The sequence below is a fragment of the Anguilla anguilla genome, chromosome 3 (assembly GCF_013347855.1).
Source record: "Anguilla anguilla isolate fAngAng1 chromosome 3, fAngAng1.pri, whole genome shotgun sequence".
NCBI lineage: Eukaryota > Metazoa > Chordata > Actinopteri > Anguilliformes > Anguillidae > Anguilla > Anguilla anguilla.
Window position 1 is genome coordinate 39,641,755 of NC_049203.1, and position 11,902 is coordinate 39,653,656.

The 11,902-nt window shown below is 42.3% G+C and overlaps 1 protein-coding gene across 3 annotated transcripts in view; it reads right to left on the minus strand.

Annotated features, from left to right (window-relative positions):
* Positions 1–6,287, minus strand: part of vps8 (VPS8 subunit of CORVET complex) — a 96,985-nt gene extending 90,698 nt beyond the window's left edge. Inside the window, exons 1-10 of one of the 3 annotated variants that reach the window (XM_035410245.1) lie at positions 6,084–6,287; positions 5,569–5,637; positions 5,358–5,488; positions 5,091–5,187; positions 4,766–4,798; positions 4,620–4,674; positions 4,157–4,162; positions 2,726–2,850; positions 2,112–2,198; positions 1,903–1,970 (exon numbers count right to left, since the gene is read on the minus strand). In XM_035410245.1, the coding sequence (XP_035266136.1) occupies positions 1,903–1,970; positions 2,112–2,198; positions 2,726–2,850; positions 4,157–4,162; positions 4,620–4,674; positions 4,766–4,798; positions 5,091–5,187; positions 5,358–5,488; positions 5,569–5,637; positions 6,084–6,155 (743 nt within the window). In that variant the 5' untranslated portion in view covers positions 6,156–6,287. Of the gene's footprint in view, positions 1–1,902; positions 1,971–2,111; positions 2,199–2,725; positions 2,851–3,890; positions 4,092–4,156; positions 4,163–4,619; positions 4,675–4,765; positions 4,799–5,090; positions 5,188–5,357; positions 5,489–5,568; positions 5,638–6,083 lie in introns of those variants that run through there. The other 2 variants (XM_035410246.1, XM_035410247.1) reach the window with 2 other exon arrangements.
* Between the last annotated feature and the right edge of the window lie 5,615 nt (positions 6,288–11,902).

Below are 11,902 nucleotides of genomic sequence, written 5' to 3' on the forward strand. Positions count from 1 at the left end.
TTAAGTTGGAGATGTATATAAATAAAAACACAAATAACCAACTAACTCAAAAGATTTATGCTTTACCGAGAGAAATGTGGCAGTTAGAAAGGGCTGTATATAATATCAATGAATCAATGTTTACTGCAAATAATCCAGACATACAACTTTGGAAACATAAAGGGAATATTTTGATGAACATTTGAGGACAAAAATCCTTTCTCTGTCACTTATTTAGCAGAAATTTCTAGTGCAAAACTGCTGTTCAAATTGTGCCAGCATACATAACAGCTGAATTTTAATAAATAAAATTTGTAAATATGAGCTACTTGTACACTAATCACTAGATTCGGCACAGAACAGCTACTTTTTAACAAAAGAGACTGCATTCGGTACATAAAAGCTGCTGTAACCTATAACAGTTGCAAAATAAATACCTACTACTGTACGCAATAAATGAGCTTTAGTTGAAGTTTCCTTGTTTTGGCAAATTGAAATAACGTCAAGGGATGGAAACAGTTACCGCTAGGACAAAAACACAATGCCCCGTCCATTACTTATACCAGCGGCTCCAAAATCACCCAAATATGTCACATACGGCACTGCTTGGATGCGAATGCTACACATAAGCTAATACTGCAGCACTGCTCTACTGCCCCCTGTTGCCCACAAGTGATACTGCTATAAATACAATCCATATTCTGAAAATATGGCATGATGTCAGCATACAGCGTGAACATTGACCTTTATTTTACTGTGGAAGTTAGATTGAGATGAGAACCAAGGTAGTGCAAGGGCAATAACCAATCATTTGACTCCCACAGCAGTGAATTTCGCAACTGAATTTTAAGGGGTTGGAGCCATTCAAATCTGCCTTTTTTTTTACTCTAACTATTTTGTAAAATAAAAATATCACGACGGTCTTCCAGGAGACTCACTGGCATGGCATTATGCCCGGGGAAATAATGCTGCTCTTTCGAAATGACACAAGTGGATCTGCAACCCCAAGCAGTCAATCTTTCAAAATTCTGACATTAGCACAGCTTCAAGTTTTTGCTAATGATAGTTGTTGATATCTCTAGCCAGGCTAGCTTGCTAGCAATGCGTGTGTACATGTTGTTACAATCACGTTATTACAATTTCAGATGGATTAGCTTTGATTAGTTTACTGCCTAGCTGATTTACGAGAGTACAAGTATGTGTATCCAAATAATTTGAATGAAAATCTACATTAGAAAATTAGAGTTGAAAATCTACATTTTAAAAACTGATCCGCATTCCCATGCAATCCGTGTGTTGACTAATGCTGGCTTGTACGCATCAATGCTAACAAGATGCTGTTTCAGAGCAGCTTCAGAGGATGCCGTGTGTGACGTAACCCCTGTGTCACTGTTCATAAGGACCAGGGACACACAGTGTGACCTCTGGCATACAGACACGCTAACTCTGAACCGTATTACTGCACACCAACGACACCAGGCTTGAGTAATCACAGTAGCATTTCTGCACCACCGAAGTTCACCAAACACAAACCCTCCAAAGTCAGCAGCACAAAGTCATACAGTACACCGTACACCGACGGATTCACCACCCCGTGCCTGTTGCCACCTGTTCTTCAGCGAGAAACCTCACAAGTAAGCCGCAGAGATACTTATTCTGCCGATAGCCGGGAACTATTATGAGGCTGACAAAGACACGTGTGAGGACATGTTGGGGAGCAGGGAGGAACGGAGGTTAGGGCAGTTGCACAGTTGCACAATGCTGTTGCAACCCTTGCTAAGAGATGTCAGCAGAATTGTTCCCATAATCCATTAACATTTTCTGGACTCATATTCATAGACCACTTCCGGTTCACATTTGAACACACACTCATATTTGACAGGAAAGCATTTGTGAATTGATGTGTATTTGCACCGGTCTTACCTGAAGGACAGCTCGAACACCGACCCGCCGCTGTCATTACAGACAGCAAGCGTTGGGTCATCCGTGAACTGAGAAGCAAAGAAAGGCGTGTTACGGAAATAAGAGGAATAATTGATAATTCACCCAAACACAGTACAGAAACTCTGCTTCGTTTCCAGTGAAATCTCCCGAGAAGCCCGCGCCGGTCGAGGCCCATGAGGCAGCTGTACCTTGACGTGCAGGATGGCAGTACCGGGGGGGTGGGCCTCTGTGATGGTCCTTAAAAGCTTCCCATTGGCCAGATCCCACATGGTGATCTGTGTATAGGAGAGTGGGACATGAACGTTACGGACAACTGACAAAAAATATTACTGATATTTTCTTGATGTTACTGTGTGTGTGTGTGTCTGTGTCTGTGTGGTGCATGTGTGAGCTTGCACATTTGTGTGTGTGTGTGTGTGTGTGTGTGTGTGTGTGCGCATGTGTAGTGTGTGTGTGAGTGAGTGTGTACACGTGCGCCGTGTGTGTGAGTGTGTGTGTGTGTGGTGCGTGGCGTGTGTGTGTGTGTTAGTGCGGGTGTGTGTGTTTGTGCATGAGTAAGTGTGTGTGTGTGTGGTGTGAGCGTGTGTGTGAGTGTGTGTGTGTGGTGTGAGCGTGTGGTGTGAGTGTGTGTGTGTGAGCGTGTGTGTGAGCGTGTGGTGTGAGTGTGTGTGTGTGAGTGTGTGTGTGAGCGTGTGTGTGAGTGTGTGTGTGAGAGCGTGTGTGTGAGTGTGTGTGTGAGCGTGTGTGTGAGTGTGTACACGTGCAGCGTGTGTGTGTGAGTGAGGGCACGCGCATGTTTCACCTGTCCTTTAGCGAAGCCGCAGAGCAGGCGAGAGCAGTCGTGATTGATGCTGAGAGCCGACACCGCGCCGTACTGCGCCCCCACCGCCGTGCTGCCCAGACACAGCCGCAGCGCCTGGCTGGGGTCTGCCAGAGGAAGAGGAGGGGCGTGAAGGAGGAGCCCCCACCAGGAACCTCTTAACAGTAAGAGCCGCACACACATTCAACAACAGCTGAACAATGAAGCAAAATGGAAGGAAATAAGCAGCACAGTACGAAACAAACACCGCGTGCCGCAGCGTTTCCTCAGCCTCGCCCAGCAAACCTCAACGCTATCTCTACTGAACATAACTCACCAGACTGGACACAGTAAAATGTCCAGTGTTAATTAAATTCTAACAGAGTCAAGTCCAATAGGGTCATTCTGGTGAAAAAAGGCTCCTTTTCTATCTTGACTTTACAGATCTTCTTCATATTTGATGCCCATAATGGAACCTTGGGGTAATGACCATTGGTACACTTTAGAGGGAAAAAAAAAGCACAAACTATTATCAAGAACATTAGGGACAAAGTGTTCATTTTCACTCCACGTTTGGCCTACTCACCTCTATTTTCAAGACCTACAGTTTGACAACAGCAAATAGCAAAAGAAAGATCTGAGAGGTCAAGATCGAAAAGGAGCCATTTCCCCCCAGAATTACCCATTAGGAACCATAAGTGTACTGTAAAAGTAGATTCAACACTGAAAATTTCCCTGAGTATACGTTTTCACCCAACTCTCTTGATTTAGGTGAATATCCCCATTTAGTAAACCCTTGAAAGTCCAGAGGACAGCATGTTTTTAGAGGTGCGCTAGTGAGCCAGTTGAATCTGTCAAAGATAGTTAATACAGCCAATCTGGTCGAAATTATATTGATTCCAAAGATAAAAAGTATAACTACTAAGTCACTTTCACTTCCACCGGATTTCACAGACCGAGGCTGAGAAAACCCCACCCTGTGGGCCCATCGAGGCCCCATGCTCATAAGGCAGGCCTTTCTCTGGGCCTCTGCTGCTTTTCATTTACACTCACTCCGTGTCTTTCATTACCGACTGACTACAAGACTTGATTTAGAGAAGGCTTCCTACAGACTAACAGCAGATGATCTCACAGATGGCCGTGCCCAAAATACCACAGAAGCACGTACTTTTCTCATCTGTCGCTTCTCTTTCACAACAGAAACACTGCATCATTTGGAAACTCAAATGGCGTTCGACTGCATGCTCAACACTCAGGGGAAAATGAACAAGTACAAACATGCTGTCAGCTTACGGAGCCACACATTCCAACCACACTTGACTACTGTCTTTTCAAATGGGTGAACTCAAACTGGTACGATATGGTAAAGTTCACAAGGCTGAGGCCTGCAAATGGCTGATGGCAAAAATACTAACACAGAGCAAGCAACTCTACCTTTTCCTGTTCATCCCAAACAAGTCAGGTCATAGCAGGGAGACAGACCAAGGAATATAGAATAAAACACTGACATATACCAGCCCTGATTACATTATTCCAGGGAAGGAAGCCAACCATTACCATGCAAAGTGAAAAATAAATAAGAGCTCACATATAGTTGCTGATTGTTCTTTTTAAATAATTAATAAATAAATGCAGACTTGGGTCACAGAAGTGATACACACATTATGGATTAAGAGCATCCTGCAAATCAATTTTTACTGTATATTCAATGCAGTATGGAGCCAGTATGAATGTATAAAAATGCTACCTTGCTAAGAAAAGCATATGATCCATAATTCCTCCAACACGGAATGGCAACACGTAATAAGCATGCTAACCTGTGCCACTGAGAGCCTGTTTTTCTTCATCTTTAAACAGGGTGATCTGATTGTGAGCATGCCCAAACACCAGCACTCACCAAACACCAGGGCCAGCCCATGTGACGTCCCAACCGCAATCACACTGGACACTGTCTGCAAGCAAAGGGTGGAGCAATCAGCAGGGAGATGTAAAAGTGTAGGAATCAGTTAAACTACGATATTCCACAAAAAACCCATTGCTTACTATTGCTGTGGGCAACCCGGCATCAACTTTGTCCTGTGATGACAAAAGAACAAACAAATTATTTATAGTGGATATTAACGTGTGTGTGAGTGTGTGTCGAGAATGGATGTTAAAAAGTATGTCAGTTTAAAATGGGCATTAAAGAGTGCGTCTGTGTATGTTTACAATACACACTAAAGAGAGTGTCTGTGTATGTTTGCAATAAACATTAAAGAGTTGTCTGTTTCCTTACAATTAACATTAAAGAGTGTCTGTGAATGTTCAGAAAGGTAATTATAGTTTATGTCCATGCGTCCGTGTCTGAGCACCGGGACAGTGCACTCACAGCAGCAGAGACGATTTGGGCAGAGATGCCTTTCAGGGTGCTGTGCCGGAGTACCGAGCCGTGTACGGTGGCAGTGCTCTCCACCGGCCTCCTCCTCCTGCCGGACACATACACACACACACACACACACACACACACACACACACACACGCATGAGCACACACACACACACACACACACACACACGCATGCAGACACGGCAGAGTCACAAGTTGCCCATCCACAGCACTGATCATTGTTGCAGCACACACAATCCAGCCAGCGTACCTCTTCAGGTGCGTGCGGTCGCCACTGTCGGAGCTGGCCAAGGAGGACGTCTCGCAGGAGTGGGCGTCCATGTTCTCCGTGTTGAGCAGGTACGTGTCTTCCAGGACAAAAGGCTCCTCCTCATCCTCCGGCTGAAACACAGGTGTTGAGCAACAGGTGGCAGTGGGACGCAGAAGACTAGAGGTACGGGGAATTGGAGTGTACTCCTCACCTCATTCAGAATGCTTTCCAACGTGGGAGGAGTGTCCACTTGAGGGATATCAAACTCTTTGTCATCAATCTATAACGGTCATAGCATCATTTTATTATTTTCTTCATTAGTATCGTTTCAATGAGAGAAACCTTTTCACAATATCTAATCTGGAAGTCCTACCATAAATTGCAAGATACAATTCCCTTATAATAAATGACAACCGGTGGTTTTGGTCACGATTAATCTTAAATAAAATATAGTCTTGGGCACATTACCATAACGTGATCGTCAAGATCTTTGGAGATGCTTATTCTAATAGCCTATATGCAATCGGCTACAATGCGTACAGTCGACACAAGCAACCCATCAACATAACACTTCCGGAAACAATACTTGCGCAGATTCTGATAATCCCGATGTCCCATTTACAGCCTGGATTTTCGTTACACTGCCAGCAACCAGGTTATTTATTTCTCATTCCGTTCAAATGGGCTAGGCGACTACAAAACAGAGGAGGCGATTGGGGCACTCACCGCGTCTATGTCCATTAAATTCAGCTGGGAAGACGCAGAAACCAAACTGCGCGTATCTGGCGATTCCGACATATCTGAATTTTAGCTATACAATATTAAATAAACAAAAAAACACAACAGAATAAATATATTTGGCGGAGCCGTGTTCATATTCCGCAGCCATTGACATCCTTCTGTTTCTGTCGGAAGTGGCGTAGCCATACTGCTAGCAACGTCACGACTTCACTTCCTAGTAAACACAAGGGGTATAATAGTTTGCTTTACATGACTGTCCCGATTTATTTTTTAAAGTGTTAAATATTCAAATTAGCCTTTTAAAATCGTATTTCTATACAACACTGAACAATGACAAATTGTCTTGTTTTGATTTATGTACGTAAAATATTTTCTTCATAACTTTCATCATTTTATAGTCTGCTACGTAACCATAATTTTAAAAACTGAAACGTTAACCACTGTATGAAATGCTAGGAAGCGCTGAGAATCACATGGCATAAAAATGCTAGGCAACGAGCCCGTCAAACAAGATTCTAGGCAGTTGTTTTCAGTTTGAATTCACTCCAGTTCAGACCCAAGCAGTTATGGTAAGGAAGTTAACTGTGTAATCAGCTAATTAACGGATAAAGTGCTCCATAACAATGAGAAACATCACATTCTGAAGCTCCCCAGCACCAAGGTTGGGACAAATGCCTTAATGGCAAACACATTCTCTTCCATGTCTGGAAAAGCCCACAATATAATTACTACCTGAGACACAGAGAGAATAAAATAATTTTTTTACTTTTCATGTCTGTAATAAAAGAAGGCATGTACTGTATAGTTGTGATGTACAGGGTCCTGCATCATGAAGTAGGATTATCAAGTCAAATTATTTGGCTAATTAAATAAATAAGAGCAGAAGTTTAAAATGGATCAGTCCTTGTTGTGCACTGCTGAGATATAGGATCTTTCATTAATTTTTAAAAAATGCACCAACATAACATGTCTGATGCTTGCCAGAAAATAGTCATTCTGTTATTAAACTGATGTAGTCTGTTTATATATAAACTCGAATTCCACCCATTGTTCTGTTACGCTTGTGCCCTTTTCAGCCAGAGGGGGGCAGCACTAACACCATGAAATGCCATGGGGCGTTTGAGAATTGCCTGCTCTCAAAAGATCATGCATTACATTGGAGAGACTCGGCAACCTTTACAATTAGCCAAATTAAGGGTAATATGTAAGCCAAACTCAAATTACAATCAACATAGCTAATTTCGCTAGACTTAATTCAGGAAAAGCAGCAAGAGCATAAGAATGTTTCCTGATGAGAACAAGCAATTCGGTGCATCGAGTTTCATAATTTTGCCTTCTGTCTTGACTTTAGAGTGGTCCTCAACATCATTTATCCACATGCATACTCAACTAAGCCTGAAAGTGGCTATCAAAATAATACACTGCAGACTGAGAGAAGAACACATTTACATAATTACATACACATAATTAGTTCATTAAGCCAGGGTAAATGATGGAAACAGAAACCTACATGTACACAATGGGTCTCCCCACCCTGTTTCATAAGAGTTGAGCTCAAGATGTGTGAAACCCTCACAGTAAAATATAGCACATGGATGGAGGTGAGTACAGGTTGTTATTTCTTGACCCAAAATATTGTTTCATTTAACTGTGTGTAAATATGGCCACAGATCCTTCTTTTACAACAACCAATTTAGAATGCCGTCTCTTTAATACAGCACTTTTTGTATCTATATCCCTGTCCAGGGACTGCAGATGTAAACTAGCTCAATAGCTCCAATACATTGGACTCCCTGTCAAATAAACAAATGAAAAAAATCCATTTTCATCCAAAACTACAAGCAAATGTTGGCCCAATACCAGATTTATAACAACTTCTCTCTCTGGAACCTGCCATTATTGTTCACCTCATTGTAAAAAAAATTTTGTCTTTGTGTAACATATTTTTCTCCTGGGTACAGTGCCCTGTGAATCCTTGTTGTCTACCCTTTCCCCTCACATACTCTTTCTGTAAAATAGAGAACCAGCTGAAAAGCAATATTCAAACTGAGATGAGCCAGGTTTTTAAACTTCTGTGTAACTTTATTTACACTTAAAGGAGCTGTGCATTTAAAGTATTAAGAAATAATTTTCCCATTTAATATAAAATAACAATATGATATAGATGCTACTCATGAGTATAAAACCGTCGCCAACACAGTGGTTCCCAAACCATTGGTACTGGCGGGTGGTGGGAGGGGTAGAGATGTGTCAAAATAAACACTAAAAAAGTAACATAATATATAATACACTTCACCTTGACATTCACTCTAAATTAAATATGGCACCCTTTTCATGTACTGTAGTAGTTACAGTGTACATGAACATCCTATGCAATTGAATTCTATATATTAACATGTTAGGCCGCATTTCAATGAGGAGCAGGTCCCAGAAAATGTACTGTGGGAGTCTGTGGGACTGTTGGTCTGGCAGTCTGGTGATTATGCAGAGTTTTATTCCAACCAATTTTCCTGGCTGAGTTTTATAAACAGGTGCAGACTGGTTCACTCCCATATTGCACCACAGTAGCACATCATCATCAATGTCTTCAGCTGTAACTCATTTTTAAAAAAAGCTAAATCGAGTAATGACTATTCATCAAATAATTAAGATCAGAAGATGGTAGGAAATCCTGAAAAGTGTTAGCCTTCACTGTGCATCCCTTATCTAGAGAGTATCCTGCATTGTGTTTAGCCTGGTCTTGAGTCTCTGCTTTGATTAACTGGCCCGATAAGCTGTTCCATGCATAAACAACTATAAAATATATTTGATAAAACACACCGACTGTTTAATTAATGTTGTCCCCCTGTCCAGAACACTAACCTGCATCACTTATCATTCTCTAATGATACAAATATCAAGTCAGAATGAGAATACAGTATGTTGTTAATGGCGCATTTGTGCTGGTGGGTTGAGGGAGTTTGAGGGTGGAGATATATGCAACCAAAAGGGCAATGGGATAACTAGGGAAAATAAGAAAATGGCAACCAACCAAATCCAGAAACGTGACACCAAGAATGTCACCCACTGCCACTGGGCAGCACTGAAACCGTATCCCCTCCCTGCGTCTCCATTGACACTGGCACAGGATTAGTGAGCCGTGAGCTAACACAGGCTTATTTTAAATGGCTAAATGATATGAGAAACTAAATGAGCACACTCTGTAAAATCTAAATTTATAGCAATGCTGTGGAAATCCAATATGGCTGATCTTCCTCGATGATGTTGTTAGAGGAGTGTCCAATAGTGCTGTTCTCTTCTGGTGGTGTCATTGGACTGAGTAATGCTACTACTACTTATATAACCATTGCAGTAGCAAATGTGTCAATTTGATGACATCAGTGGAAACAGGGTGGACCATGTGAAGGTTGTCATCTCCCACCCCTTGTCTGAGTGCACACATGATTACCGAGCATTCTCCTCATGTCTCGGCACTAAAACTCCCTGTCCTGCACAGAGACACACTATTCCACTCGGGGGGATCACTATGCTGAAAATGGCCCCCCATCAGCTGCGCTGTTCACCCGGAGTGTGCAGCGTAAATCATTTTACAAACTGAGGCTTAGTGAGCATGTGTCTACCCGCCCCGCCCACAATCACCCCCCAGGACATAAGCCTGTGGCCCAGTATTTCACCATGGGAACATTTAAAATATTCTGACCAAGAATTTAATAAACAAACACATACGGGACAGGTCCGGTAAGAAGCTCGTCAAGCACACAGAGTCTGCACTGTTACAGAGGACTTCCAGAGCTTCACTTCAAACGAGATCCTAAGCCTTTGTCTAATTCTGCTTTAATCAAATCATTTCCGCTAATGCAGATTTGCTGATGCCAATTTGAGAACACGACCAGTTTCTGCTTTCACTTTCAATCTTGAGAACAGCACAGAACATATTTTTTTACATATTCACAAATATGCACTGACCTACTTTCTGATGGGCTAATATTGTATACCTTTTTTCTCCGACTCCTTCTGTTCCTTGTTTTCCAGGTGTCAGTCTTCCCCTCTGTGACTGGCTGAGTCAGGAGAGGACCATAATGCCATGTGTCAACTGGTGTGCCTTATCAAAGCAAGCGACCCACGTGACAGTCTGCTGCTAAATGTCACTTAGCACAGTGGAGCCCTGGAAAGGCCAATTTGTCCACAGCACTTTGTGTCCTCCTTATTTAATGATGCTTTACTGTGCATCTGCTTGAATGTCAAGTTGTTTCAGCATTCAACAGGATTATCCAAGCAAACAAATATGAACTGTTAGAAGGACATTGTTTTGCATTGCTACATCAACCAAAATCTAAGTAGCAACACGTTGTGCAGTTCAATGGAAGGACACCATTATAACCATTTTATTGGTGTCACACAAATGCCCTACAGTACAAAAGGTCTTCCTTGTACCCAACATAATGAAAGCCCAGGGCACGAAGAGGTCTCCCAGCCTATAAGGGAAGGAGAGAAAGGGATGTGCAGCTTTGGTTTAACATCAGCCAGGCCTACCCGTCACCTGCTTACCTCTTCTTCCTCCTTCATTCCTCTTGCGATCTGTCCTTTGATCTTCAGCATAAGTAGCACTCCTTCATAATCAGCATTTTCTATTTCCTGCCATAATCATAACTTTTTAAAAAATATCAAGCTCCTGTGATAATATGCTCAGAGCAGAAGACAGCAATAGAAAGTGGGATTTATGTTGCTGGTGTACTGGGTACTGATACAGAACCTTGTCTCTACTGTAAGTGCAGCACTCACTGCACTGACCAGGCTATCTAACAGACACTCTGCAAACACAAAATACCCGAGGAGTGGTAATGGTCATTCCTTGGTCTCAATTTTACGTTCCCCACGTTACTCAGTTGCAGAGCCGAGACAGGTCTCCAGTACATCAGCCTTCTTCTCCTCTGATTGGCTGGCGCAGACATTTGTTTGCATCAGATAAGCTCCCGTTCCTTCTGATAAGTTGGAAAGCAGACCCCGCTTTCCATTAGTCTGAAGGACGCCGAGGACCTTGCGTAGCTTTAGATAGCCATAAAATCTCCAACGCAATTTTAAAACGACCTTAATGAACGGCTGGCTGATTAACTCGCGTGGCTTTTATCATCTCCGAACAGAAAGTCTGCGCTGGAACGTCAGACCTCTTTCACATATCTAACGTCACTAGAACGCCACCTCGTTGCATGACAGCCCTGGAACACCATGTACCACCAAATATCCCCAAACGCCTACAAAACAAAAGCATTTTCAAAGCCTATTTAAACCTGTACTCAAAACCAAGGTTTCAACAACTTTAAAGTGTCTTTTTCAAAATCTGTGTGGGGAAATTATTTGAGATTGTACTGAGACTTCCTACCCTGCAGAAAGACACCACTTTGATCCACAAAGTGAGATACACGTACCTATAATGCACACTTTATGGCTCAATACCCTTGAAGCAAAAATCTGTTCCAGCAAAGTGCACGGGGTCCAACAGTTCTGCACCACAGAATTGTGTAATTACCAAAGTTAGGCCTTAGAATGATGCCCACAAGTGTGAACACTTTTTAAATGCAAAGTTCAAATTAATTTCAATAAATATGAAAACAAAACACCTTTAAAAGTCATGACAAGGTGAAAGGATCGAAAGACGGTGCGCTCAGTATAATAACTATTATGAACCCATAACATTATTTGCATGCATGTTTCCTTCACTCAAATCACAGTTGAGTAAGACCACAAGAATGCTAACGCAGGAATCAGTCACAGTGTGCTTAATGGACAGTAAATTTTCCAAAATG